Source organism: Convolutriloba macropyga, chromosome 5, assembly GCF_964194025.1.
Source record: "Convolutriloba macropyga chromosome 5, txConMacr16.3, whole genome shotgun sequence".
In the NCBI taxonomy this organism is placed as follows: Eukaryota; Metazoa; Xenacoelomorpha; order Acoela; family Convolutidae; genus Convolutriloba; species Convolutriloba macropyga.
In genome coordinates, this window is record NC_134472.1 from 52,013,453 (window position 1) to 52,040,899 (window position 27,447).

Genomic DNA, 27,447 nt, shown 5'->3' on the forward strand with positions numbered 1-27,447 from the left:
CTTTGACGTCTAGACTGCCTTCTGGTTTAGGTGCTGCTCCTCGTGGGCCTCAGGAATGCACCCTTTCTAGTCATCAAAGAAACTAAAGATTATCATGAACAAGCTAAGACTTCCCCATCCTTCTTTGTGGAGCCTACACAACCCCGTTTTTTGTGCCTTTTCTCTTTTTCTCTCGCTTTTCTGGCTCCTCGCGCTGTTTGGTTTTTAAGAGGTTTGTTTTTCTGTTTCGCCTGCCTCGCCCCTTTTTTGCTCTTTTTTCGTTTTTTTGTCGTCTGCGCTCCTCTTTTCTTGCTCCCTTCCTGTTTTTGTCTTAGCTTTTTTGGGTCTCTTTCTTTTCTTTGACGTCTAGACTGCCTTCTGGTTTAGGTGCTGCTCCCTCGTGGGCCTCAGGAATGCACCCTTTCTAGTCATCAAAGAAACTAAAGATTCTCATGAACAAGCTAAGACTTCCCCATCCTCCTTTGTGGAGCCTACACAACCCAGTTTTTTGTGCCTTTCCTCTTCTTCTCGCTTTTGTTGCTCCTCGCTGTTTGGTTTTAAACAGTTTTGTTTTTCTGTTTCGCCTGCCTCGCCCCTTTTTTGCTCTTTTTTCGTTTTTTTTGTCGTCTGCGCTCCTCTTTTCTTGCTCCCTTCCTGTTTTTGTCTTAGCTTTTTTGGGTCTCTTTCTTTTCTTTGACGTCTAGACTGCCTTCTGGTTTAGGTGCTGCTCCCTCGTGGGCCTCAGGAATGCACCCTTTCTAGTCATCAAAGAAACTAAAGATTCTCATGAACAAGCTAAGACTTCCCCATCCTCCTTTGTGGAGCCTACACAACCCCGTTTTTTGTGCCTTTCCTCTTTTTCTCGCTTTTGTTGCTCCTCGCTGTTTGGTTTTAAACAGTTTTTTTTTCTGTTTCGCCTGCCTCGCCCCTTTTTTGCTCTTTTTTCGTTTTTTTTTGTCGTCTGCGCTCCTCTTTTCTTGCTCCCTTCCTGCTTTTGTCTTAGCTTTTTTGGGTCTCTTTCTTTTCTTTGACGTCTAGACTGCCTTCTGGTTTAGGTGCTGCTCCCTCGTGGGCCTCAGCAATGCACCCTTTCTAGTCATCAAAGAAACTAAAGATTCTCATGAACAAGCTAAGACTTCCCCATCCTCCTTTGTGGAGCCTACACAAACCAGTTTTTTGTGCCTTTCCTCTTTTTCTCTCGCTTTTCTTGCTCCTCGCGCTGTTTGGTTTTTAAGAGGTTTGTTTTTCTGTTTCGCCTGCCTCGCCCCTTTTTCGCTCTTTTTTCGTTTTTTTTGTCGTCTGCGCTCCTCTTTTCTTGCTCCCTTCCCGTTTTTGTCTTAGCTTTTTTGGGTCTCTTTCTTTTCTTTGACGTCTAGACTGCCTTCTGGTTTAGGTGCTGCTCCCTCGTGGGCCTCAACAATGCACCCTTTCTAGTCATCAAAGAAACTAAAGATTCTCATGAACAAGCTAAGACTTCCACATCCTCCTTTGTGGAGCCTACACAACCCAGTTTTTTGTGCCTTTTCTCTTTTTCTCTCGCTTTTCTTGCTCCTCGCTGTTTGGTTTTAAACAGCTTTTTTTTCTGTTTCGCCTGCCTTGCGCCTTTCGTTTTTTTTGTCGTCTGCGCTCCTCTTTTCTTGCTCCCTTCCTGCTTTTGTCTTAGCTTTTTTGAGTCTCTTTCTTTTCTTTGACGTCTAGACTGCCTTCTGGTTTAGGTGCTGCTCCCTCGTGGGCCTCAGCAATGCACCCTTTCTAGTCATCAAAGAAACTAAAGATTCTCATGAACAAGCTAAGACTTTTTCCCCAGTCGACTGTGTACACATAATTTACCTTAATTTTTCAGGTAATTTTACCTGAAATTTTTTTACCTGAACCGGTTCAGGTAGTTTTGCCTTGCCTGAACTTTACCTTAACACACCTGAACGCACCTTAATTTTACCTTAAATCCGTTACTTTTTACCCGAAAATTACCTGAAAAATTAAGGGGGCACCACCTGAACTTTTACCTGAACATACCTTAAGTTACCTTAAAAACACCTTAATTTTTTACCTTAATTTTTAAGGTAAATTTACCTTAACTAATATAATTTACCTTAAAAGTTCAGGTTAAATTTAAGGTATTTTTAAGGTAAATTTCAGGTATTCATTCAGGTATTTTTACCTTAAATTTTAAGGTGATTTTTGCGCGTTTTTCAGGTAAGTTTCGGTAATTTTACCTTAACTGTTCAGGTGTGTTTTTCAGGTAAATTTAAGGTATGTTCAGGTAAAAGTTCAGGTGGTGCCCCCTTAATTTTTCAGGTAATTTTCAGGTAAAGTTGAGGTAAGTTAAGGTAAGTTCAGGTAAGGCAAAACTACCTGAACGGTTCAGGTAAGTTAAGGTATTTTTTCAGGTAAATTTACCTGAACTTTATTTAGTGTGTAACAAACGACAACTTACACACAAACATTCACACGCGCACACACACAGACACTTACACAAACAGACACTTCCACACAGACGAACAACAATGGAAGATAGCTCAAACAAACCCTCCAAAAAAAGTAGAACCTACCGAGTAAAGTCGAAAAGAGGAATAATTGAGCCCAAAAGGATAAGGAACGAAACGCAGTAGGCAGTTTGGTGAACAAATAAAGCACGGTCTGATGGAAACAGAACGGGAGAGAATACGAGCAAAATTTGCCACAGCGGAAGCGAGAAAAAAGCAACAAGGACTGGATAACGCACGAAGCAACACTGAACAAACTAAACATGCGTCGAGGTAAACTACGCTCCAAGAGACCAGAAAAGGACAGACGGAAATAAATGATTATTGAAAGACGGTATTGGAAAAAAGGACGCTAGCTACTTATGCCGTTACCAAAACCGGACAAATTAATTATCCGTAACTCCAGAATGAACTAGAGTCACACGCTAGAAAGCTACGCGGAAAAAGCAACTAAAATTTACGCCAGAAGAACAGCAAAAACCTTTTCAGCAAAAATTACCATTTGGCAATTGAGAAAAATCAAGAAAGTGTCTGACACCGGAAATCAAAACAGCTACCAAAACACTAGTCGTATCTTCAGAATAAACTAAGTCGCACCCTAGAACGATGCAAGTATTAAACAACAGAAAATTAAACTAGCGGCAGATATAAAAAGAAAAGTCCTAGAAATATGATATCAAAACAAAACTGCAATGAAATGCTAGGGTACCAAGGAAGTTGCTCATTCCAGAAACTTACCAATTGTATCTCGTGAGTAAACTAAGTCACAACGTAGAAAACCACAACACTCACAAACACACACACACGCGCAAGGAAAAGTTTCTAGCTCAGTATTTATATGAAAACATAACAAAAAGCTATTTCTATAAAAAAAATGACGAAAACGGAGCATGTGCACGTTTAACTGGTAAAGCAGATTTGTTAGATTCATAAAACTAAAATAGCGGAAAATGATAGTTTATTATTGGGATAGCAAAAATCGTTCAACCGAATTCAAAAGTTTCTATTCCGCTAATTAATGTGATTAAGTCCATTTGTAAATCTGATTGATGAAATAGAACTGGAAAAGATGAACGCAATATTAGTGAAGTGTGAAAAAAAAAATTTGAATTGATTGAACATTCTTTCACGCAAACTGAATGTAGTTCCTTGCTACTGCGGAAAGCCAACCAACAAAAGACCCGTAACACGTGAACTAACTACACCACACAGTCAGCGAGTGCTGGGGCTAACACAGTGTCAAGGAACTACGACTATGTTCATGTTGTGGAGCACTTTGTCTATCCCCGACTCTTGATATGCTGTATGGTTACGGAACATTTGTCTACAACGCTTCGAAAGGTTCTTTGGACAAGAGAGAGCAAATAGGAATCAGAGGCAATTGCAAAGCCTGAGAACAGTTGTTAGAGTTTGATTCTCAAATACAGGCTTCTGATGCAAAGCCCTGAACCCTCTATTCAAATTTGTTTCTCGTTGCCTACGTCAAGAAACAATGACTGTAACTAAGTCTGTTACAGTCAAAGGGTTGCGTTTAAGTTGAACTAAAATAAAAGGTATCATATCCTGGGGCATTACATTATTACTTCGATCTGCTTTTGAAACTTCAACGGCTCCTTAAACATTTGATGAGCTGCTTCAGGCCTGTTGCTTTTGCTTTTAATACAGGAGGGTGAGTTGTTCACAGCATCAAGTCATATAACAATTTTTTTGTGTTGTGAAATGAGTTACTTAATCGATTTTTTCCTGTTTCCGAATATTTCGAGGGGTGGAATTAAAGGCGACACAGGTAAAGGAAAAAATTTGAGTTTCCTGAAGCTTTTGTGTTTTCGATGAGAAGAATGGTACGGCGTGATGCAGTGAAATTGCAGCAGAAGTAAAAACCATTACATCAATCAGGCGATTTTATTGAGTTGCAGTCAATCAATGAATGAATTCTAATTAGGTTTGGGAAAAACTCCGGCGCAAGTTATTGACAGAAGCGAGGATCGAAAGTGTGACCATTAAACTTCTTAACAGAAAATTCAATTTGTTTTAAAAATAAGAAGGTTCCCCTACAATCAAAAAATATTAGATGAGGTTTTTGTGGCCATCTGATTTATATCAACTTTAAGACACAATTTAAGTTTGAAGTTACCCTAATTCGCTTGCTGTTGTTTTTACCAAATTTTTTCTAGTACTCTTCAATCAAATTTATGTCTCGTTGCTTTTGTCGTGAAACAATGACTCTAACTAAGAGTATTACAGTTAAAGGGTTGCGTTTGGTTGAACAAAATTATCAGGTGTACGTTCTTGAGGCAGTATAGTATTGCTTTGATCTGCTCTTGAATCATCTAGATCTCCTAAGTCTTTTTATGAGCTGTTAACAACCTAGTTTTCGCTTCTATTACAGGAGAGGGAGTTCTCAACTGCATCATTCCAAACAAGAACTCTCTGTGTAGCGAATTGAATTAATTAACCGACACTGTCCTGTTTTCGAATATTTCGAGCGTTGGAATTAAAGGCGATACCGCGAAAGGAAAAAATACGTTTTTTTAAAGCTTTTGTGCTTTCAGTGAGAAGAATTGTACGGCGTGATGCAGTGAATTTGCAAAAAAGTAAAAACCAATATATTAATCAGGTCAGATTTATTGAATTGCAATCGATCAATTAATGGGTTCTAATTATGTTCGAGATAACCTCCGGTGGAAGTTATCGAAAGAAGCGAGGGTTGAACTGTGTGATAATAAAACTTCTTAACAGAAAATTCAAACTGTTTTCAAAATTTAGAATGTTCTCCTACTACCAAAGATTACTGGAGGGCGTTTTCGTGGCCGTCTGATCTATAGGAACCTTATGACACAATTTAACCGAAAATGTCAAAAGCAAAATTCTTCGATGCAAGGTCCTTTGAAATTTCTTTGGTGAAGTAAAATTAATATTTTCTTCCCCAACTTTTGTTGACAAAAATCGCTAGCCACCAGTTGGCTGCTATCTGTTTGTTAAGTTGTCTTCAGGGCGTCCTCGTAAAAAAAAAACTTAGGGTGGGCGTATACCGACAAGGAGGAGGAAGTTTTGGTTGGAACTCCCAAGATTTGAAACCCTTAGTTCGGTTTTTTAACTTTTTAGTTCGGCACCAATGTTAGTGATAATGAAAACACACATTCGAAAAAAATGTTAACAATTAACAAATAACGTTGTTGTGCTATGCACGACTTCGATATAAACAATTTAAGCACTTCGGAAGTAAGACGGCAAAGCCATGTGTTCACAACTATAAATTACCATCAAAAGAACAATTGGGAAAATTCTATTTTAGAAGTCATGTAAAATCAAGTAATTTATTTGGTTCAAAATGTGAATGATATCACGTTTTACGGGTGGTAACATAAATTGATTTAAAAATGACTTCATAACAGATTTACTGCACAAAATTATGAACCTATGTATAACTGTGTATGACACTATTGATACAGTTTCGTTTGTTTCAACTTATTTTTGTTTAGATTTGGGCGCCAAATTCTGGTCATTTTTACAAACTGTCGCAACTGAAATAACCGATTGGTTTTTGAAGGTTTTTCATAAACTATTATTTATACCAGTAATTGAAAATGTAGCTTTGCCGCTGTTTCAATAAGTTGAAGTTACTTTTTTCGAAACTCTAATTATTTTTGCTGCTTTTTCCTCATTTCACGACAGTCTATTCGTTGTGCCGCTGATTTTGTCAATGGCAAATAATCTACGTCTCTCGGAAAATCAAGTGTGTCCCTTAATGAATTGGAGAATTCAGACCTCTGAAACCTTTTGCAGCCAAATCAACCCAGTAATCAGGCGTTTCATTTTGCGCTTTGTTTGGATTATAATTCACCAATTTTTTGGTTGATTTTCGGAAGATATTTTAAATTCTACATATTCTGCATTGTCAGCATGTCAAAAATTTTCCCAAGTACCATATCCGATTTTGCAGCAGAACGTACTAGGGTTCACGCGGATAATTGAAGTAAAATCAACAAAGTAATCAACAAAGTAGTCACGCGTGTCACTTTGTTAACTTTTTCAAAATTGATATATTCAGCCCTGTTTTCACCTACTTTTTGGTGCTCATTTGAATTGTTGTTTTGAACTCATTTCACTTCGATCTACTAAATTTGTTGTTGATCATATCAAAAACAAGTAATCTATGCCTCTTGCAGAAGCAATTAAATGTTTTCCATAAGGAATTGAAAAACTTAGTCCTCTGAATCAGTTTGCAGTCAAATCAAACAAATACTCAGGCGTGTGACTTTCTTAATTGTTTGGATTGTGATTATCAGGAATCGCTATTTTTTTGTTCAGGACATAGGCTTTTTCTACCGACATACGGCGAAAGTTCTGCATTTTTACGCACTCATTTTGACTTCCTTGTCGAGTTTCATTCATTCCTTTTATTAAAATGCATTTGGATAGCAGTTGTTCATTAAATAATTTGCTCGTTGTTCGTTAAACAGTTGTTCGTTAAATAAATTTCAACAAATTACTACTTTGGTAATAAATTTTTGCCACAACCAAAATAATCAGAAAAACTAATTCAAAAGCAATTCGCTCCAGTGCACAATAACACTGAATTTAGGAAAGAAATATCATGGCTACATTAAGCCGTTCGGAGATCACTCTAATGAGTACAATGCTGTTTTTATCAGGTTTTTTGGTTGAATTTTCCTTATCAAGACAATACATACAAAACTTAGTTGTATTAATTTTTTTTGAAATAATACTCTCATAATTGTACGTATTTTTTGAAGACGATGAGTTTACTGTTTGAAGGACAGGTTAGAGAACAATATACAGTAATCTGTGAATTTGCAGCAAATCAAACTGACTTTAGAATTGTGGCAGTCTGTCAGGTAACGAACAACGACCACACGATCTCATGACGCTAAAACAAAACTGTCAATCTCAAGAATATTTGGATTTGTTTTTTTATGATGGTATTATAGGGATACACTTTAGTTTACAGTCATTAAAAAATTTGGCGCAAGAAAATGATTTTTTCTTAATGGAAAAATGTTTGGGGCAGTTTTGGTTCCTCATAAAGCTCAAATATTTTCCTTTCCCCTCCCTCTTTCAAACTTATTATATAATGCAGTGATTAACAAAATTAAACGCACGAAACGCTAGATTACATTAAGAACTTTTTGCTTTCAAAACGTTTTTCAGTAAAAACACTATTTCCGTTAACATTTTTTGAGGCTTGATCAGATTGAACTGATATTAGTTGGAACTGAATTTACTGCTGCTTACGAAAAACTGCCAACATCTATTTGCATTTCCTCGGTAGACTCGCTTGTCGTTTTTTTTGGTTCAGGTCTGAACCAATTATTTAGATTAATTTAATTAGATTATACGCTGGCTGAATAAAATAATCCAAAGAATCGGCCGAGCATTTCACCGTGTGATGGCAACTTTTGTGCGCTTAAATTTGCTCATGAGTACACAGTTGAGATTGTTGCAGAATCTTGCTAAAAACATTTTTCGCTAAGTCAAACTTTTTTGCGGTATCATTTCAATTATGTGTATACGATGCATTGCCGTCTTTCAACTGCGCATGTGGGAAAATCTAAGCTGGCGCAGAATCATGCGAGCCTTCTTTTTTAAAATTCAAAATAGCATACTATTTTAGTCGTTCGAAAAAATAACTACAGGTGCAGAATAAAAACGAAGAGGAATAGAATGTTTCTTCTATGCTTTAAGTTATTTAAGCGCTAAAAGGCATTCAAACTTAGTCATTAATTTACGATTATGCCAGAAAGAGGCACGAAATTCGCTGTTTCCAGAGTTTTGGACACCGCCACAAAACTTTTTTACTGGTGCAGCATCTATTTTTTAGCATTAATTCTGTCTGCATAACATTTTGAAATGAATGAAGGCAATTTTTGATGATAGGCTTTTTGTTCCATAAGTGTTGCTTACGGGTTTTAATTTCTAACACATTTCATATTTGAATCGATTTTTTTCTGTCACTCACTCAGCCTTTTTGCAAGGCTATAAAACCCTTAATGAGTCTTCATGTGAAATTTGCGTGTGTGCATAAAATTTATTTAAAATTGCTGAAACCCTTTCTCAGTGCATCTTTTGCATACCTTTAAAACACTCCCTAGATAATTTTCTCAATTTTCTTACAAAATTCAGCACGTTCAGCGAATTTCCTAGATTTTTGCATTCCTTCCGAAAAATCCCAATTTTCAGCGCATATCCTGCAAAATTTCAGCTCTTCAAATAAGAGGATACATCAGCGCTTTCAGTACACTCCCTAAGCAATATGTTCACATTTTCAAAAAAATTCAGAACTTTTTTCAGCACATTTAAAAATGGTTTATTTGCCTAATTTTTGAGCGACTCTGATTTGCTGTTTTGCACTTATTATAAGTCAATCTACTCAATTTGCCGCTGATTCTATCAAAAGCAAGTAATTATGCTTCCAAGCTTTTTAATTTTTACATAGTCTGCATTTTCAGCATTTGACCTCTACATCGTTTCCAAATCCTTGTTACTGTCCACTAAAAATATTAATAGTCAAGGCATTTGACGGGCAACGTTTCAGTTGCTGTTTCGCTGTAATTTTTCTCGTCTAGCGTATTGATATGTATTTGATTTTTTAATAGTTTTCCAACTATTTGACCCTAATTTTTTTTTCATTACTACAATCAAAAAAAGTTTAATATATTGATTATCTGTGGGCGTAGGCTTTTTTGTGTTATGTATTGACAATTCTGCCAATGATTTTTAGATATTGGAGAATTTCAAGAGTTTTAAGTTGAGAAGTCTCTAAGCTAGCATAGTAGTTTAATAAATGTGAGAATTGATGAACGAACACAAACCCAAGGTCAAAATATCTGTTTCGAAAACTGAGCGTAAGGTGGTGTGTTCGTCAGATCTTTTCATTTCCTTGTTTTCCCAACGAAACGAAACTTGAAACACAATGATTGCTGTTGCAAGAACACATTTCTCTTGGCTCAGCTTGAAATGCTCTATCAAGAACTTGACAAAGGAAGCTCTCCTGATGATGACAAGATCTTTACAAAATCTTTGCATGAGTCTTTCTTACCAAATGACAAACAGTTACTTTTTTAAAGGATGTCAATAAAAGCCTTTGTAAGAAAACGTTTCAATAAAAGGCGCTTGTTCGGTAAAATCCTAATTTGAAACACAATGTTTTCCAAATCTTTCATTTTTTCTTGAAATTTCGTGAGCATTTTTGAGTGATTAGCTTGTAGATGAAAATATATGGCTCAATGTGGTTGAAAGTGGAAGACATTGCACTTAATTTTCCAGCATATCTGTAATTCTTCAACTTTTTCAAACAGTCCCATTGTCCGCCATGATTCCCCGCTTGCAATCAGCAAATTTTTATCAACCTTCTATAAAACTTTATTCTTGTCTACATGCAAGCTGTTTTTCTTACCTTCTGGTCGCACCGTCCTTTATCTAATTAATGAATTGACCGATCTACGATAGAATTATAAGACCATTTGCTAGACTTAGGCTTAAGCTAAATGCAAAAACCCGCAAAAAAAAATTTAGTGTAAAAATTAAGCTTTAAGTACGGATTGCTGCCGTGCCTCAATTTTTTCCGTCACTTTTAATCAACATTTTCCTTTGAAAACCAGGACTAAATTGATATACACAGATGTTTTCATTTCGAAAAACGCCCTTGGGTGGCATCACTATATCAATATCTTAGGGTTGCATCAGTTGACATGAACTTTGAGCTAGCTATGTGCAAATGGCTGCAGTAAGATTTCTTGGAGTTGACAAAACTCACTATGAGAAAAGGGTTTCAGGCATTATCAGTTTGTGGCTATTGGAAACCGAGGAGGATACACAAGTTGGATACATCGGTCCATTCTAACACACGCAAAATTAAACCCAACATTTAAGCCCTGTAAAAGTTTAAGAAATACTCCAAACACATCCTGCAATGATCACTTAAACGATGAACTCCTGGGAGCGTACAGCGAATAACAAAATTATTCTAAAACCAAATCAAGCTAAAGATTTAGTCAATTTCAGCTTCATGTTAATTGGTAATCCTTATCTATTCTCTTCTATTTCGTCCACTAATGCTAACCTCAGCAGGTTTCAAATTGACAAGTTCTCTCAAAATCTAATGCAACGTATATTAGCTTCCGAATCTTTTTTCAATATACTCAATTTTCAAAATTCACCGATCTGAGAAAACTTTCGAGAAAATACGAAAAACTGAATTTCCTGAACCACATTAAATAATCGTAAAATGGAAGTGAAAAGGTGGTATAAGTTCACTACGAAGTACACAATATCACAACATGAATACCTATTAATGCACAACAAAACAATTTGTTTTCACATTCTGGTCGCACGTTCTTTCAAAATCTTCGCAAGAGTCTTTCTTACCAAATGACAGACAGTTACTTTTTTAAAGGATGTCAATAAAAGGCATCGTAGGAAAACGTTTCATTAAAAGGCGCTTGTTCGGTAAAATCCTAAATTGAAACGCAATGTTTTCCAATTCTTTCATTTTTTCTTAAAATTTCGTGAGCATTTTTGAGTGACTAGCTTGTAGATGAAAATATATGGCTCAATGTGGTTGAAAGTGGAAGACATTGCACTTAATTTTCCAGCATATTTGTAATTCTTCAACTTTTTCAAACAGTCCCATTGTCCGCCATGATTCACCGCTGGCAATCATCAAATTTTATCAACCTTCTATAAAACTTTATTCTTGTCTGCCTGCAAGCCGTTTTTCCCACCTATTGGTCGCGCCGACCTTCATCGAATTAATGAATTGACAGATCTACGATATAATTCAAAGACCAATAATTAGACTTAGACTTAAACTAAAATGCAAAAACCCGCAACAAAAATTCTGGGTAAAAATCGAGCTTCAAGTACGGATGGCTGTCGTGACACTATTGTCTTCCATCACTTTCAATAACTGCCAACATTTCTCTTTGAAAACTAGGACAAATTGATATGCACAAATATATTTTGGTTTTGAATGAATTAAGGCCTTTGGGTTGCATCCGTATATCAATGATGATGCGTTGCGTCAGTTGAACTTAATTTTGAGCTAGCGATGTGCGCATGGCTGCCGACAAAAATGATCTAAAAGAAAACGGTCTCAGGCATGCTCAAGTTGTGGCTATTGGAAACGGAGGAGGATACACAAGATTGATACATCTGTCCTTTCTAACACACGCAAACTTAAACCCAACATTTAAGCTCTGTAAAAGTTTGAGAAATACAGCAAACACCTCTTTCAATAATCGTGAATTAAACGATGAACTCTTGGAAGCGTATTGCGAAGAACTGAAAATTATTCTGTAGCACCAGATAAAACTAAAATTTTTAGTTGATTTCAGCTGCATGTTAATTAGTAATCCTCTTAATTAGTAATTAGTATTCTCTTCTATTTCGGCCACTAATGTTAACATCAGCAAGTTTAAAATTAACAAGTTCTCTCAAAATCTAATACGAAGTATATTAGCTTCCGAATCATTTTCCAATATCCTCTGTCTTCCTCTTGCTGTTCTAATACTTTTCAAATTCGCCGAGCTGAGACATCTTTTGTGAAAAAAGAAACACTGAACTTCCAAAACCACATTAGATAATCGTAATATGGAAGAGAAATGGTAGTTTAAATTTACTACGAACTATACAATATAACAACATAGCTCGCAGATTGCCAGAAAATAGCCGCAATAGCTTCGTAGATCTGCAGTCTAAACAAAACAGTAAAGACAGACCAAAAAAATTCGTCTGTTCATTGAAGGCTGATATGTTATAATTTGATTAAAAATCTGTATAATTTTTTGCTGCCTCTATTAGCTGCTCTCAAATAACCTTCATTTAGAGTGACACACACCCATTTGACCTTATCTCTTTGAATTAAAGTAAATAAAATCAATTTCAAAGTGAGGAAGTCATTTTTGAGAGTGAAGTAATTCAAGTGTGACCAAAAATTTCATCCCGCGAATGAAAAAATTAGCTCCAATAAGAACGAAAAATGACGTCACGCACGCAGTTCAGATTTGAAGTGGTTGTGACGTCATATGTTCGTAACAAAAATCGCGACGACGAAATAAAAAAAAACCAAGAGGCCAATAATAGCCCCAGCTATCGCTGTGCGGCTATTAAACATAAATGCTTATTAATGTACAAAGAAATTAAATGTTAATCGTTTCGTTTTTTCTTCGAATCGAAAGTCCTTTCCAAAAAATCTGACCATGTGTTGCATTTCCAACTAAATTTTCTGTATGATGTCTTGGGCGAAATAAAAAACTGTCCGAAGAAAAACCGACTACGGTCGGTCAAATTGCGGATGGGGTAAAATGTCACAAAATATATCACGCGAAAAATAGCGAAAAGAAAGATAACCAATACGACTAACTTCGGATGAATTGCTCTCGAACGACAGACGGGGGTCAATTTAATTTAAGCATTAGGCTACATCCTTAGTGTTACGACTCAACCGCTAACAATCAATTTTATATTAGCAACAAACCTATTTTTACAATGAGAGCAATTGAAATCACTCAGATGAAGAAGTAAAGCTTGAAAAAGTCACAAGATAAGTCACAGAATGTTCTAGAACAAAGCGCAAAAATTTTGCATAAAAAAGACCAACACGTTTATAATAATTGCTTAACTTCATTTGAGAATATTTAAACAGGACTAACAGAATCACTAAAATTTCGTTCGAGAGCAGTTAAGAAGTTTCCCATTTCCATTCCACAATTTTTGAAATATTTATATCTTAAATTTACAGTTCGCGCAAAAAGTGACCTCAACTTAGTGAGAGCAAGATGAAAACTTGAGCATGGATAGAGTTTTTTTTCTAAGCAAATACTTTCATTACTAAAATGTTAACAACAAATATCACAGGGTTTAATTTTAAAATATTAAGCTTCACAATTAAGATTTTGTGAAATCTTTTCAATTTACACGATACAAAGTCAGTTTGTGTGGAAACGGGGAGTCCTTACTACATGAGTGCTTCCACTACTCGGCTGGCGAATTAACGTTGGCGGCAGGCAGCTCCTCGTCACGTTCATGTTTTGCGCTCTCATCAATGAGTTGGCAGCAGTAATACAATTGGGTATTCTCAACGTAGGTATTGACGTTTGCTTGATAATATAAGTGGGCCTTTGAGTAATCGGAATAGAACTATTTGTGCTGATTATTCTGGGAGGTTGTGAAAAGGCAGGTAAAGATGGCGCGACATGTGAAAAAGTGGTGGAACGTATAAATGCATGTCCATTGGCTGCGGCTAGCCTGTTGCCTGGCATCATTTGGAGTGAAGGTGGTAACGAGGGCATCTGGTACGGCTGTGGAGGATAGTAAACTGGATTTTTCACCGGAGAGTCCAACATTCCATTCGAGAACATTTGGAAGATATTTGAGGCGCCGTTTGACGTCGATGCAACTTGATGCGCCATTAATGATGCGTTGACTGGTGGCACCCTAACTGGCATAGCTGGAGGATACCTAGCAGCAGTAATAGGTGCTCGACTATTGAACAGAGTACGCTGATTCTCAATAGCAGCTGTCGGATACCCAGGAAACCTGATGGTCGAATGTCCCCCATTAGCACCAGAATTGAGCATGAATCTATTTACAATGACCGGAGGTCGTCCAACGGAGCGTGCTGATAGACTGGACACACCTGAAGCGTCACTGAGACCATACGGTATAGTGCTACTGCTGCTGGAGGCTATCTCAGTTACCTCATCCTCATCATCTTCATCATCAACCTCTTCCTCCTCTTCGTCGTCATCTTCCTCCTCGTCGTAGGAGTCACCATTCAGTGACGCTTCTCTTGAACTTAAAATCTCAATTGGTGCAACAGCCGAACCTAATTTCGAAACTTTTGACCTCGACACAGAAGTTACACTTGGCTTTTTAACGGGTACGGCTTTTCGCTTAACCGTTGGTGCAGATCCCACGGCGTCGTTTCCTTGATTTCCGGTTACGTAATCCTCGTACTTCACTCGAACCCGTTTGCGCGCCGGATACTTACGTTCCAAGTCGAGGATTTCGTTCGAGACAGCGACAGGTTGATTTTCGGATGCCACAATATCGGAGTGATTTGGGGTCTCTGCTCCACTTTCATCATCAAATGAAAAATTAACCAGTTCTTCATCAGCTGAAATATTGGATTCCTTGGGCGAATGCAAAACGATTCTAGGTTTTCTACCTGGAGATTTTTTGTTTGCAACCTTATCAACCTTGCTTCGCTTAGGTGTGCTTTCTGTGAGATTATTATTGATTGACCTTCGACCTCTTCCCGAACGACTAGGGCGTTCAATTTCATTTTCAGCATCAGCTAATGCCATTCGAGCCCGTTTTCTTACACGACGACTAGAGTCTGAATCAGTTTCAAGCATATCGAAACACTCTCTGTTTGACCTTTTGAACTCTTCGCGTTCTTTATTCAAGGCAATTCTGGAAGAAGAACGCATCGTATTCGCAAGACTCATGCTTGGCTTCTTTTTCGTGTTCTTTTGTGAAGTTCCGTTTTCGTTTTCAGCTCCTTGTAGTTTGTTCGATTTCTGATGTTCACCTTGATTTTTCTGAGCAAACAGAGCTGCATGTACTGCATTCTCTATCGATTCAGGTGTTAATGGCTCCAAACAGTTCTCGACGTAATTGAAGGCGTAACGCTCGACTGATGAAAGTTTCTCCGTAATCTCTGCAACCTCTCGATCAACGTTGGCAAAAACTTCAGAACAAAACGCAGTCTTTGATGAATCTTCTTCATTTTCATTAAACTCGGCTAGTTCCGCAACTTGTTCCTTTTCGAGTAGCTTACACGCATCAACATCTTGTGCATCTTCAACTTTGGACAGGACTTCTTGCAACTTCTCAGCAGCTTTTCTAGTTCCCACAGAATTTTTAGCCCCCTTCCCTTCCGTCGCTTCTTCCACCCGGCTTTGTTGGGAACCCACTGTTACAGAATCTGTATCATTTGGTTGATCGACATCAAACAGCTCTTTGATCGAATTCTGCTGAAAAAAGGCAGCATTGAAGTTGCCATGTTCAATTGCGAGGTCACCTAAGAGACGTTTTTGGGTGGCTTTCTTCACGATATTCTCTTCAACTGTTCTGTCGGAAATTAGACGATAGATATGAACGTCCCGTGTCTGTCCAATTCTGTGGCATCGATCCTGAGCTTGACTATCAACTGTCGGATTCCAATCAGAGTCGTAAAATATAACGGTGTCAGCACCTGTTAAATTTACACCTATACCCCCACTACGAGTTGACAGAATAAACACGAATATTTTTGAATCGGTATTGAACCTTTCCATTAAATACTGACGTTGCTCTATTTTGGTGGAACCATCAAGGCGCAAATAACGATGACCGTGGTAGTTCAAAAACGTTTCCAAAATGTCCAGCATTTTGGTCATTTGGGTGAAAATCAAAACCCGGTGCGATTCGCTTTTCAACTGTTTCAACAAAACATCCAATGTTTGCAATTTTCCACAATCGTATTGGATAAGTCTTGTTTCGGGGAATAATGCTTGTGATCTTGATAATGGCAACTGTAGGTATGAACTCTTTTGCAACGTCTCACTACACGTGAATCTCAGCAAACTTTCCGAGTTCAATCTCTCAATGTTGACACGATATGAATACATGCTAGCACTTTTAGCGACTGCTCGCGGAATATAAAGCAAAAAGGTTTTCAACTCAAAATCTAGTCTTTCAGCTACTTCATGCGTACTTGGCACCAACTCAACTAAACTCGGACAACAATCGAAGTACAAATTTCGCCGCGCCCTGGAGCTGTCATAATTAAACAAACAAATCTTCCGAACAGCTGCAAAACCAGAAAAATTGAATGAAGATTTCCTTGATACAAAAATTGATCTTCTCAGATACTTAACCAAGCTTTCATCTACAATATTTGGCGTGCATGAAATGAGAGAGCACTTTCGACAACTTATTTTGGCAATGGATTGTAAAATTTGACGCCTTGAGCTTACCATGCTGCTTTCATAACTTCGAAATCTGCTCGACGTTACGTTAGAAGCACATTTTGATTCAGCTGGCACAATTTTGACCACATTTTTGCCAGAAGACAGTCTTATTTTTTGGGTCACAACTTTCTGGTCGTCTAAAATTGCACTGAGATCTGGTTCGAATGACATAATTTGCGATACAGAGAAGCTTCCTAGAGTTTGTGATATGAAAGCTTCAGGAAGTTGGGTTTTCACGCGAATACTTCGATCAACGAATTCATCAGCTTGCAAAATAGTCTCATAAGAACATGGCACAATACAATGATGATTAGAATATTCTGGCGAAAATAATGAAAAGTGACTTTTTATGTCAATTTCTTTTAAAGGATGAAGTTGAAACGCCAGGTCAACGACTAGAGAAGGCATTGAAATTTCTATGGCTTCACAGCTAAATGGTGTAACTATAGGTCTGGGTTCGAACATATCCGGATGATTACAAACTTTTCTCAATTGCATCAAGACATTTATTACACTCATGAAATGACCAGTAGCTAATGTGTTTTTTGTAGTGGCACGAGACATGAAATCGTCGTAGAGAAATCTTTGTCGCTTTGACAATCGACACTTGATCACGTGTTCATACTTTTTCGGCATTTGTTTTTCAACCTCGTCTTTAATCCTGCGTAGCAAAAATGGACGCAATACTTTGTGAAGCCTCGCGACTAACTTCTCATTGTACTCCTGACTCCCTTCAATCATTCCTGTTAAGGGATTTGAGAACCATTCTTTGAAGTCACGATGGTTTTCGAAAACACTCGGCATCAAAAAGTGCAGCAATGACCACAACTCCATCAAACTATTCTGCAACGGAGTCCCAGTTAATAACAATCTCCATTCACATGGAAAGTTTAGCAGCACTTGCCACCTTTGAGACTTGAAGTTTTTGATATTCTGGGCTTCGTCCAAAACCAAATACCTCCAACGTTTAGTTTTGAAACATTTCGCATCTTGAATGACCAACTTGTAAGATGTTATGCAGATGTTAAAAGCGTTGATTCCCATCCAGCCACGTCGCTTTTGCTTCCGCTCCTTGATCGATCCGTAATAGGTTAGAACTTTGAAACCCGGACACCATTTTTTGAACTCTATTTCCCAATTCAACATTACACTCGTAGGTACTACAATCAAATGAGGACCCCAGTCTTGTTCATTGCATGCTAAGTATGCTAGCAAAGCTACAGTTTGTATAGTCTTTCCCAAACCCATCTCATCGGCTAAGATACCGTTCAGTTTCTTCTCGTACATGGTCACCAGCCATTGCAAGCCAATATGTTGATATTCTCTCAATTTGGTGTTTTTGAGGAGAGCTGGAACCTCAATTTTCACTTCGGTCGACTGGTAAGTGTACCCTTTGGGTTGCAACTGTTCTGCCATTTGGGTGAAACCGTCTAACGCACTGTTCATTTCTTGGCTTTCATTTTGATTGCTGCTCTTTTTCAAACCATTTTCAGGTTCCGGTCTTTGATGACCATTCTTTGAATCTGTACCGTTAACTGATTTACAATCTGATTTTTCATTAGAATCGTTTATCAATCTATCCTGAGAAGCCTCCGACTCTTGGGGAGTTTCGTTGGACAGTAAAGTACCATCGAGGGATTCATCAGATATAATGGACCCATTTTCAAGCTTTTCAAACACATTCATTTCTGGTTCGGCCCTGCGAGTTTTCACCTTTTTGGAACCACCTTCAACCAAAGTTGCTTCAGCTTCGCTGTTGTTGGATGATACTTGACTGGTACCGGGAACACTTTCACTATCTTGTGCTAAATGTGACCCGTTTTCATCGGAACTAATTTCTTCTTCGCTTCCTGTCGATGAGCCATACTCGGATTCAGATTCTGATTCTGAGTTCTGCTGAGGCAGGAAAGACCCTTTGCGCAGGTTTTCTAAAACATCTTTAGGCAAAACAGAGGATAACAGCTCATCTATCGGAACTTCTGATTCCTTCTTTAGCGCATATATCTCCCCGCTCTGCTCATCAGTTTTGGACGTGTTTAAATCTACATCCTCACTCTCGAGTTCTGATTCGTTCTCGTTCTCACTTTCGTTATTGTTCATGCCTTCTTGCAGCATGTTTGAAAATTTTTCAGTTTGTTCCACAATTTGATCAAGCTGGTCGTCCAAAATCTGTTTCTTCCTGGCATTCACGTAGCCCTCTCGTTTGAACATAACTATCTTTTCAACGTTGGACCAAAACGTAGTGACTTCTTTGGCGATGTTCGAGGCAATCTTTCGCATTCTCTGCTGCTCCTCGCGTTCCTTCCGAGACTGCTTGTCTTTTATATCACGATGGTACTTGGCAACTATGTGGATGACGGCTTTGGCAGCTCTCTTCTTCCACTTGCGTTCTTTTTCGTATTCGTCGTACATCCACATAGCTTCGTCCATAACGTAACTCCAGTGTGTTTTTGGGAATGTTGGCTCTGAGGTCTTCTCACTGATTACGATGTCTCGTGTCCACAAACCTTGCTCCTTTAACTCTGCAACTCTGTTAAGAACCTGAAATTAAGCAACATCGAGCTCAATTTACGAACCATGTCTGTCTAATTTTTTAGAGCAATTTTTTAGGTTAAACAAAGGTTAAAATGTTTAAATATTAAATTTTTTAGGTTCTCCCAAATTTATTTACATATAAACATTTCTGTCAAATTATTGAACGAGGGAGCAGATAAACGGGGCCAAGAGCGCCCACCTAGTATTCAAAGTAAAAAATTAAATTGCGGCATTTATTAAACGGGGTCAGTACAAAATACCCAATGCCGATAAACCCAATTTGACAAAATACCCAAAAAAAACCACTATTTTTAACTACCACTACGATCATTTTGCATAATTAGCTCACGTATTTGGCCATGCCTCGCGGGAAATTATCATGCCTGTGGCCCGTGGGACTTGATATGAAACTGCCTCAACCGAACATGGGATTAAATTATCACGAGTAAACATTAAATTATGAGTAAACATGTTTGTAATACCGAGTGCTAGTCTGTAGTCGGATTATCGAACGAAAAGATCAAAGTGAATAAATTACATAAAATGGCATTGCTTATATTGAAAGGGAGAGGGTATATTGTACCCTATTAGACACGCAAATGATAACCCTCAAATCGCTTTTTTAAAATAAATTCTAAGAAGTACCGTCACCTTTAAATTACCTTGATATCTTCTTCCGCCTGAGTCGATGATTCATACTGCTCATCAGTTTGCTGATTACTCTCATGGTTAATTTCCTCTTCCTCCCGGAAACTTTCTACTGTTTTTAAACGTCCTCTCCTCTGAATAAAGTCTTTTAGATCTTCAACTCTAACAGATTTACTTTCACTAATGTCAAACGCTTTCAGACAACTATCTACGTCTGGTGTGAGGTCTTGGTGGCCAGTTGATATTGTGTCGTGGTTGGTGAGTGCCACGTACTGATAGAGAAGACTCTCGTATCGCTTCTCAAGCCTGTGCAGCCTTTTGACAAGTGATGAGCCGCTCACATTGTTGCAGCTACTGGACTCCATCACTGGCTGCGATAAACGGAGGGATACTTCATCTAATCTGAATCATGAATTGCAATACCTTAATTCTGTCACAAGTCTATTCTAAACACATTTGAAGTGGCGCTTCGTCAATCTTATTCTGATGTCGGTCCGAAAAAACCCACGGAACAAGCCCACACTTAATTTTAGATCGGAAATAAACCCCCACTAGACTGTTAACGAGCTGCGCATTTATCTGCCATTATGCTGCGAGTTTTTTCCCGTGGGGGTTTAATTCCTAGACTCTTCTGATGTGCGTAATACTTCTTTCTCAATCTCGCTTCAAATTGAAAATCCAAGAAAATTACAAAAATTTTTCCTGTACAATTTTTCCGAACCGTCAAAACATGATAAGGCACGTCTAAAGCATTGGAGTAATTTTTGAGAGCCAACAAGAAACTCTCCCACCTCATGTAATGGTGCAAGGCGCTCTAGAGTAGCCTGCATTTTTTTGTGTCAATTTTGTGACCAACCCCCTCCGTCCTCCCCCCCCCAAAAAAAAAAGCGACACGAGCAGCACATTCATCGGAGCGACACAAGAATTGTGTCGTTGAAAAAGCCTACAGTAAAAAGTTTTTCTCTAAAAAAATTAGGCAGAAGTTAATCGAAATTGATACATCGTTTTTCATTTCAATGCAACCAGGCAATACATTTGGATATCGTAACTAATTAATGGTTGCATCGTTATGTTATGATCCTCTCCCCTCTTTACAACCCAAGAGTTGATAGCAGTTGGCGCTTAGTTTTTGCAAGTCACTTCCATGCAACTAGCGCCAGTAGGCACATAACGCTTAAAATTTGAAAATCTTCCTTTTTACTATTCGCCCATTTTTTGCTTTTCTGCGTTTTCATCCTTTCTTATTTAATAGCACCTGCACAGCTCTTTGTCAACTTCCCAAATCTGCTAAAGTCAAATCTGCTAAAGAAGGCTAGCAATAGAAGACCAGCGTCCAATTCGAATATATTTTTCAAAAAAAACTTTGAAAAATTTACCTGTGTTAAAAATATATTTTAAAGTATATTTTTGCCACAGTTTAATTTTTCGAAAATGACAAAAAGGTTAAAATGAAAAACAGGAAATCTCAAAAACACTTACCATAGACACTGCTGAAAACAACGAAAAAAAACGACCGATCAATAGGTTTAAAATCGCTAAGAAATGTTGAAATTTTTCATGTTCCCAAATCATGACCAAAAAATGAATGAACAAAAAACAGATTCAAAGTCAAAGTGACGGCATATGGTTGTATCAAAAATCTTGACAGACAAAAAAACAAATAGCAAGACAAGTCCTGATTTACAACAAATAGAACTGTTCGAATAATCAATCAAACTATCGTCAATAATACGGAAACAACTTTGCAAAAATTTTCAACCGACCATATATCTATGGAAGTAAACGAAGGAATCATAAAAAGTATTTGAAATAAGGATTTTTTTAGGAAAACTACTAATGTCAGAATTGTCAAAACCAATAAAAACAAATCCAAAAACCATTCACACTACTGGTCCTTAAAGCAGAAACAAAACGAACCGAATACTATTGGTTTTAAGGCCAAGGAGAAGCAACAAGAAAAGTTACAAAAAAATAAAAATGAGAAATCTGGCAAAATATGGAAACATTTCCGATAAACTGTAGAAATTTTCCTTTTTACTATTCGCCCATTTTTTGCATTTCTGCGTTCTCATCCTTTCTTATTTAATAGCACCTGCACAGCTCTTTGTCAACTTCCCAGAAAATCTGCTAAAGAATGCCAGCAATAGTTGAGACCAGCGTCCAATTCGAATTTATTTTTCAAAACTTTGAAAAATTTACCTGTGTTAAAAAAATATTTCAAAACAGTATATTTTTGCCAGTTTAATTTTTCGAAAATGACAAAGAGGTTAAAATGAAAAAAAAGGAAATCTCAAAAACACTTACCATAGCCACTGCTGAAAACAACGAAAAAAAAAACGAACGATCAATAGGTTTAAAATCGCTAAGAAATGTTGAACTTTTTCATGTTCCCAAATCATGATCAAAAAATGAATGAACAAAAAACAGATTCAAAGTCAAAGTGACGTAATATGGTTGTATCAAAAATCTTGCCAGACAAAAAAAACAAATAGCAAGTAAAGTCCTGATTTACAACAAATAGAATTGTTCGAATAATCAATCAAACTATCGTCAATAATACGGAAACAACTTTGCAAAAATTTGCAACTGACCATATATCTATGGAAGTAAACGAAGGAATAAGAAAAAGTAGTTGAAATAAGGATTTTTTTTGAAAAACTACTAATGTCAAAATTATCAAAACCAATAAAAACAAATCCAAAAACCATTCACACTACTGGTCCTTAAAGTAGAAACAAAACCAACCGAATACTATTGGTTTTAAGGCCAAGGAGAAGCAACAAGAAAAGTTACAAAATAAAAATGAGAAATCTGGCAAAATATGGAAACATTTCCGATAAACTGTGGTATTAATATTAAAAACAAATTCGCATTTTAAAAAAGTTATTCAGACCATCATGATATTTAACGTCGAGAAATCATGTAACATCTTTTTTTATTTCCACTCAGAACATATTGACAAACGTTACAACTAAAGGCAAGATTCAAAAATTCTAAATCGAAAAAAAATTGCATCCAAATTTGTTTTCAGCTTTCCTGCATAAAGGGGCCGATGCGACCTCTCATCAGTGAGATAAAGTAGCAAAATAAAAACAACAAAAACTCGAAAAATTGAAAAAACTTATGAAAATATTGCCAAAGTCATAAAAGTAAAGTAATATATTCAATAGAATCATTTACTCTTCATAAAATGTCAAATGGACCTGTTATTAATGGGATTAAATTTCAGGTCTAACAAAAAACAACAGATGCAAACCAAAACCTAAAATTTTATAAAAAAACAGATTGAAAGTAAAAAACCATTAGCTGTCAACAAAAGTTTTGAAAGGTTCAGCGTTTTCTTATTAGAATTCTGACAGTCAATGGAACCTGTCCTCAATGAAACTAGGTAATAAGACAACAATAAGAACAGAAAATAAAGTCAAAAATCAAAAACTTTTGATTGAGAAATAGTAGTATCAAAAGTAAAATCCAATCTGTACACTAAACACGAATGACATTAGTGCTTGATTAGAAAACCGATTACTTGATATTAATGAAACTCAGTCAAAACTCAAAAAACAGGACATCACAAGAGGGCATAACTCAAAAATTCACTAAAAGTTTGTAAAACCAAATAGTGTAAAGTCTTTAAAAAATTAACCGCTATCATCTGACTATTCAGGTTAATATATAAATGCATATATGCACCATAAAAACATATATATGAACACATTTAGCATTTGTGTAGAAATATTGAAAACAAGTTAAATTCTCGCACGTAAAAAAATCTCATAAATCGAAAAATCGTTCAAACATCAATTTATCCTCACTCCACTTTTAAACAGTTTGAAAAATTTCTTACCATTGAACAACTAGTTTTTTCGCTCTTTTCCTCTCCAGCATAATTGAGATCACTTTTCTAAATGTGAAAACAAACGCACTAACGGTGGACGATAGGGGCTATTTAATTCAGGGGAGGCTGCAGCCTCTATTATATAATTTTGCAAAAAATTCCGATCAAGATTGGTTCGAACCCCGACCTCCTGCGTACTACACTGCAACATTCATCACTCCGCTATCACGATCTTCTGATAGCTTATCCTATAAACACTCTTGTTTTAGTAACAGACTTAATCAAAAACAAATACTTCCAAGGGTGAAAAAGTCACCAGAGAAGTGAAATTAAGAATTTAAGAAAAACGGTCAAACAAAACTTTTGCATGCACACACACACACGCGCGAACACACACACACACACACAAACGCACAATTACATTAACTGTTTCAAACTTCGAAGATCCATTAAAAAGAGTGAACTGATCTTGAAAAAAGACAGCGTCCCAATATAATCCACACCCTCTCGGCATTCGATTAAAAATCATTGCTTAAAGTGATCGATTAAACCATTGTTAAATTAAAATAGATAACTGCCAGAAGAAAGATAGCTCTCACTCTATCTTTAGTTAATGTGACACTTGATAGCAACAAAAATCATAGGTCGCCCAAAAATGAACCTAGCTGAGATAAAAAAATATTAATATTTGTTGTAGGAAAAGATCCTTTTTTCAAACCCTCTTGTTGCCGACCTTACTCCAAAAAACCTTATCAGTTTATATATCCTTTTTATAACCTTTCTATTCCTAGCTCTGATTTCAGAACTGGAACTCCAAAAATATAGGCACATTATCATCTAGAAACTATGTCGTCTCGACATATTAATATTAACAAACTGATAGAAAATTATCAGAGTGATTAACAACTCGATTGCCCAATAAAATAACTTTGAATATAATGCGCTTTTGAATCTCTGATGACAAATAAATTCTCTTCGCATTCCGAGCCACCAAAGAAAGCTTCTTACTAATGAAAAATTCCAAAATCCCGATGATTTCCAATTTGAATATTTCCTCAGTTTCAATTACGTTCAATAGGAATAAGTTCAACAAATCTGCTATTGTAAGACAGCTAAACTCTCGGAGTTCTGTTATTGTCAAAAAATTAAACAACTATAGTTGTAAACTACATTCTTGGAACTCCAAAATTATTTTCAGTTTCGAAATTCGATGTTCACGAAAAAAACTTTCAAACTTTTTGTTTCGTTTCAAGCTGCCAAGTCGATGATTGAAAAAAGGGGCAAAATTGCCCTGCTAACAAAATCTAACCGGAAAATTAGAGGTCAATGTCTACTTCCTCAATGCAATGGTTATTACAACATCGATGACAATAAGAGTTTTGTTCAAATTTACAGTCCCCAAAAATTGCTGCTGTTGTTGAAGTTTTCCCAGCTTGCCTTCTGTTAACACATTGATCATTGAGTAACGTATTTGCTTCCATTCTTAATAAGCACAGTAGACATTTTGATTTTATGGTTTCAATTACTTCTAATGGTAGATCAGCTCTAAAAACGAAACATAGCTTTTTTGGGCTACACAGGGCTGTAAAATTTGGCAATTTAATTGCCTAGATTACTTCTGTAAGTCTAATTTTTTATCATGAACTAAAAATTTTTTAATTTGACGCTAAACTGCATTTTTGCTCTTGAGTAACGGACACAATAAGAATAGATAAACCTCTTTTCTGTTAAAAAAACACCGCAAAATTGAAAAAAATAGGTTGCGAATCACTGCTAAAAGTGCTCAAGAACGAATTAATCTAAGTAACAGTTAGAGAATTTCGTTGCATGCTGTGTATGATCTCTTAAGTGTGCTGGGCAGTGCATAGTTAATGCAAAGCCATTTTGAAACGATCTGCAACTAAACAATGAGGCATTGAACAATACTTCTCGAAATATTTTAAACCCCGTACGCAAATAAGACAAAAAGTGACTTCTCAAACAAACATTTTTCCATTACTTCGGAGAAAAGCAGTCAAACAAAAATTTTTTGCATTACGAGAATAAGCACAGGGTAAGTAAATTACAATAATCTAAAAACATATAAACATGACTGAAGTTGAAAACAAAACCTTATAAAGTCTGATTGCTTACGATACCCATGTATCCAAAATTACAACCTGATTTGTTATATAGAATTGCACTATTTCAAAAAACACTTTTTAAGTGGAAAGTTCAAGGCTCGCAAATTTGACTCAGGTTGTACAAAAAAATCTTTTGCAGTTTGAGTTAACTTTTATAGGAAATTTAGAATTTAGAGAAGAATCATGGAATGTTCAGTCGTCACGCAATTATATAGAATTACCACCACATACTGATTTTTTTGGAATGGCGAGATCACAATCATAAGAACTTACGTTTTACTAAACCAACCAAGTTCATAATTTTCTATACTTAGAGATATCTACTTCTGTTAGAGTAATTATTAAGCTTGAAAACTGGAGGACTTCGATAATCGTCATTTCCTTTCGTATACAGTGCCCTAGAGGTTGAGTGTTACAAAATAGCTCTACCAGCTTCTGAAACGTGCAAAATTGGCAAGAGTTTTGATAAAAAAGCAAGGCTTGCTCACTAATTTTGAAAGTTGATCCAACAAGAGGTCATTATTTCATACCTTTTTATGCATCCCACTTTTTTTCAAGATTTCAGGTTTTATATCACACTCCAACTTGAACTTAATCAGTTTTACAATTTTCACGCTGTGTCTCAAGCATCAAGCTGACAAAATGGTTAAAAATGAGCAATCAACTGAGCAAACTTCTTGGAAGCCATAAGGCATGTTTCTTGGAAACTTTTATTGGAAGAGGAGAAAAAGGATTCTTTTTGCAAGGATAATCAAAGGGGATAGTTGAAAAGGGAAACAATCACAAAAACCACAACTTAATTGAAGACGATTTCTGTTAAGTTCCATAACTGATTCAATATAAAGAACTGCATAGTTTGCTCATTTTAACACCACGAAGAGTGCCTCACATCAGAGCCTGCTAATGATGTCTGCGATTACGTTGCTCCTACAAAAATATCAAACGATTAATTAAAATTATTGAAAAAGAATTGTTGACGATGAAACATCAAAAAATCGTCAAAAGAGTTATCGAAAAATTTGATGAGAGGAATGATTTCGACGGCGATTGCGATGTGAAACGAGAATTGGTTTTATTTGGCAAGCAGGAGAGCGCAAAAAACTAGAAATATAAGAAAAAAGAATTCAAATTAACTCTCCGAAAAAAAGGAATGAAAAAATATGCTTTGAAAGTATGCAGAAATACTATGTTACTACAAACTTTTATTGAATTCTCTACGAGTTTTGAACAGCAGAATTGAGGTCTAAATAAGTTAGAATATAGTTCTGGGGAGCCTTCGGCAATTCGAGCACAGCCTCGGGAGCAAGCGCCCTCGGCTTTGAGCTCTAATTGCCTTAGGCTTCCCAGAACTATACTCTAACGTATACTTAGACGCCCGATGGGCTTAGTACGCTATACGAGGGCGCTTGCACCCGAGTGCTGGGCTCGAGGGTGAAAAAGATTTAGTTAAAAAAAAATTAGTGAAAGATGTTTTCTTCTTCAAAATATACGGGAGTTAAAATAAACCAAACGTCTGCGTCTCCGATAGCGAAGAAGCCGATTATTGATAGCAGTTTGATTCAAGTATCAAAAATCAGATTTCTAACTCAGTCTAATTCTTCTACCTTAAACTTAGTTTCCAAAATTAGGACAGTAAGTTAGTGCAAATAAACATAACCGACTAAACGTCGAAAGAATTGCTCTTGAACGACTAGTGGGAGCTCTAATCAATTGCAGCCTGCTTTGGTCGGGGGGGGGGAGCCTAAATGGGACTAAGAAGTTCTATAGTGGGCTTCAAATAGCCACATTAGAGGTTAACATATACCACTATTAAGATTTAAACTAAAAAATGACACCAGTTTCGGCGCACTTTTCCTTTGACT

At 36.7% G+C, this 27,447-nt stretch overlaps 1 protein-coding gene across 1 annotated transcript; it reads right to left on the reverse strand.

Moving 5' to 3' along the window:
* Window positions 1-13,272: 13,272 nt before the first annotated feature.
* On the reverse strand, window positions 13,273-20,025 carry LOC142339452 (helicase domino-like). The gene is made up of 2 exons (XM_075389488.1): window positions 19,642-20,025; window positions 13,273-18,985 (listed from the first exon to the last, which is right to left on the reverse strand). Exons 1-2 carry the CDS (start codon window positions 19,990-19,992, stop codon window positions 13,415-13,417), a joined length of 5,922 nt encoding a protein of 1,973 aa, XP_075245603.1. The 5' UTR covers window positions 19,993-20,025; the 3' UTR covers window positions 13,273-13,414.
* Window positions 20,026-27,447: the final 7,422 nt, after the last annotated feature.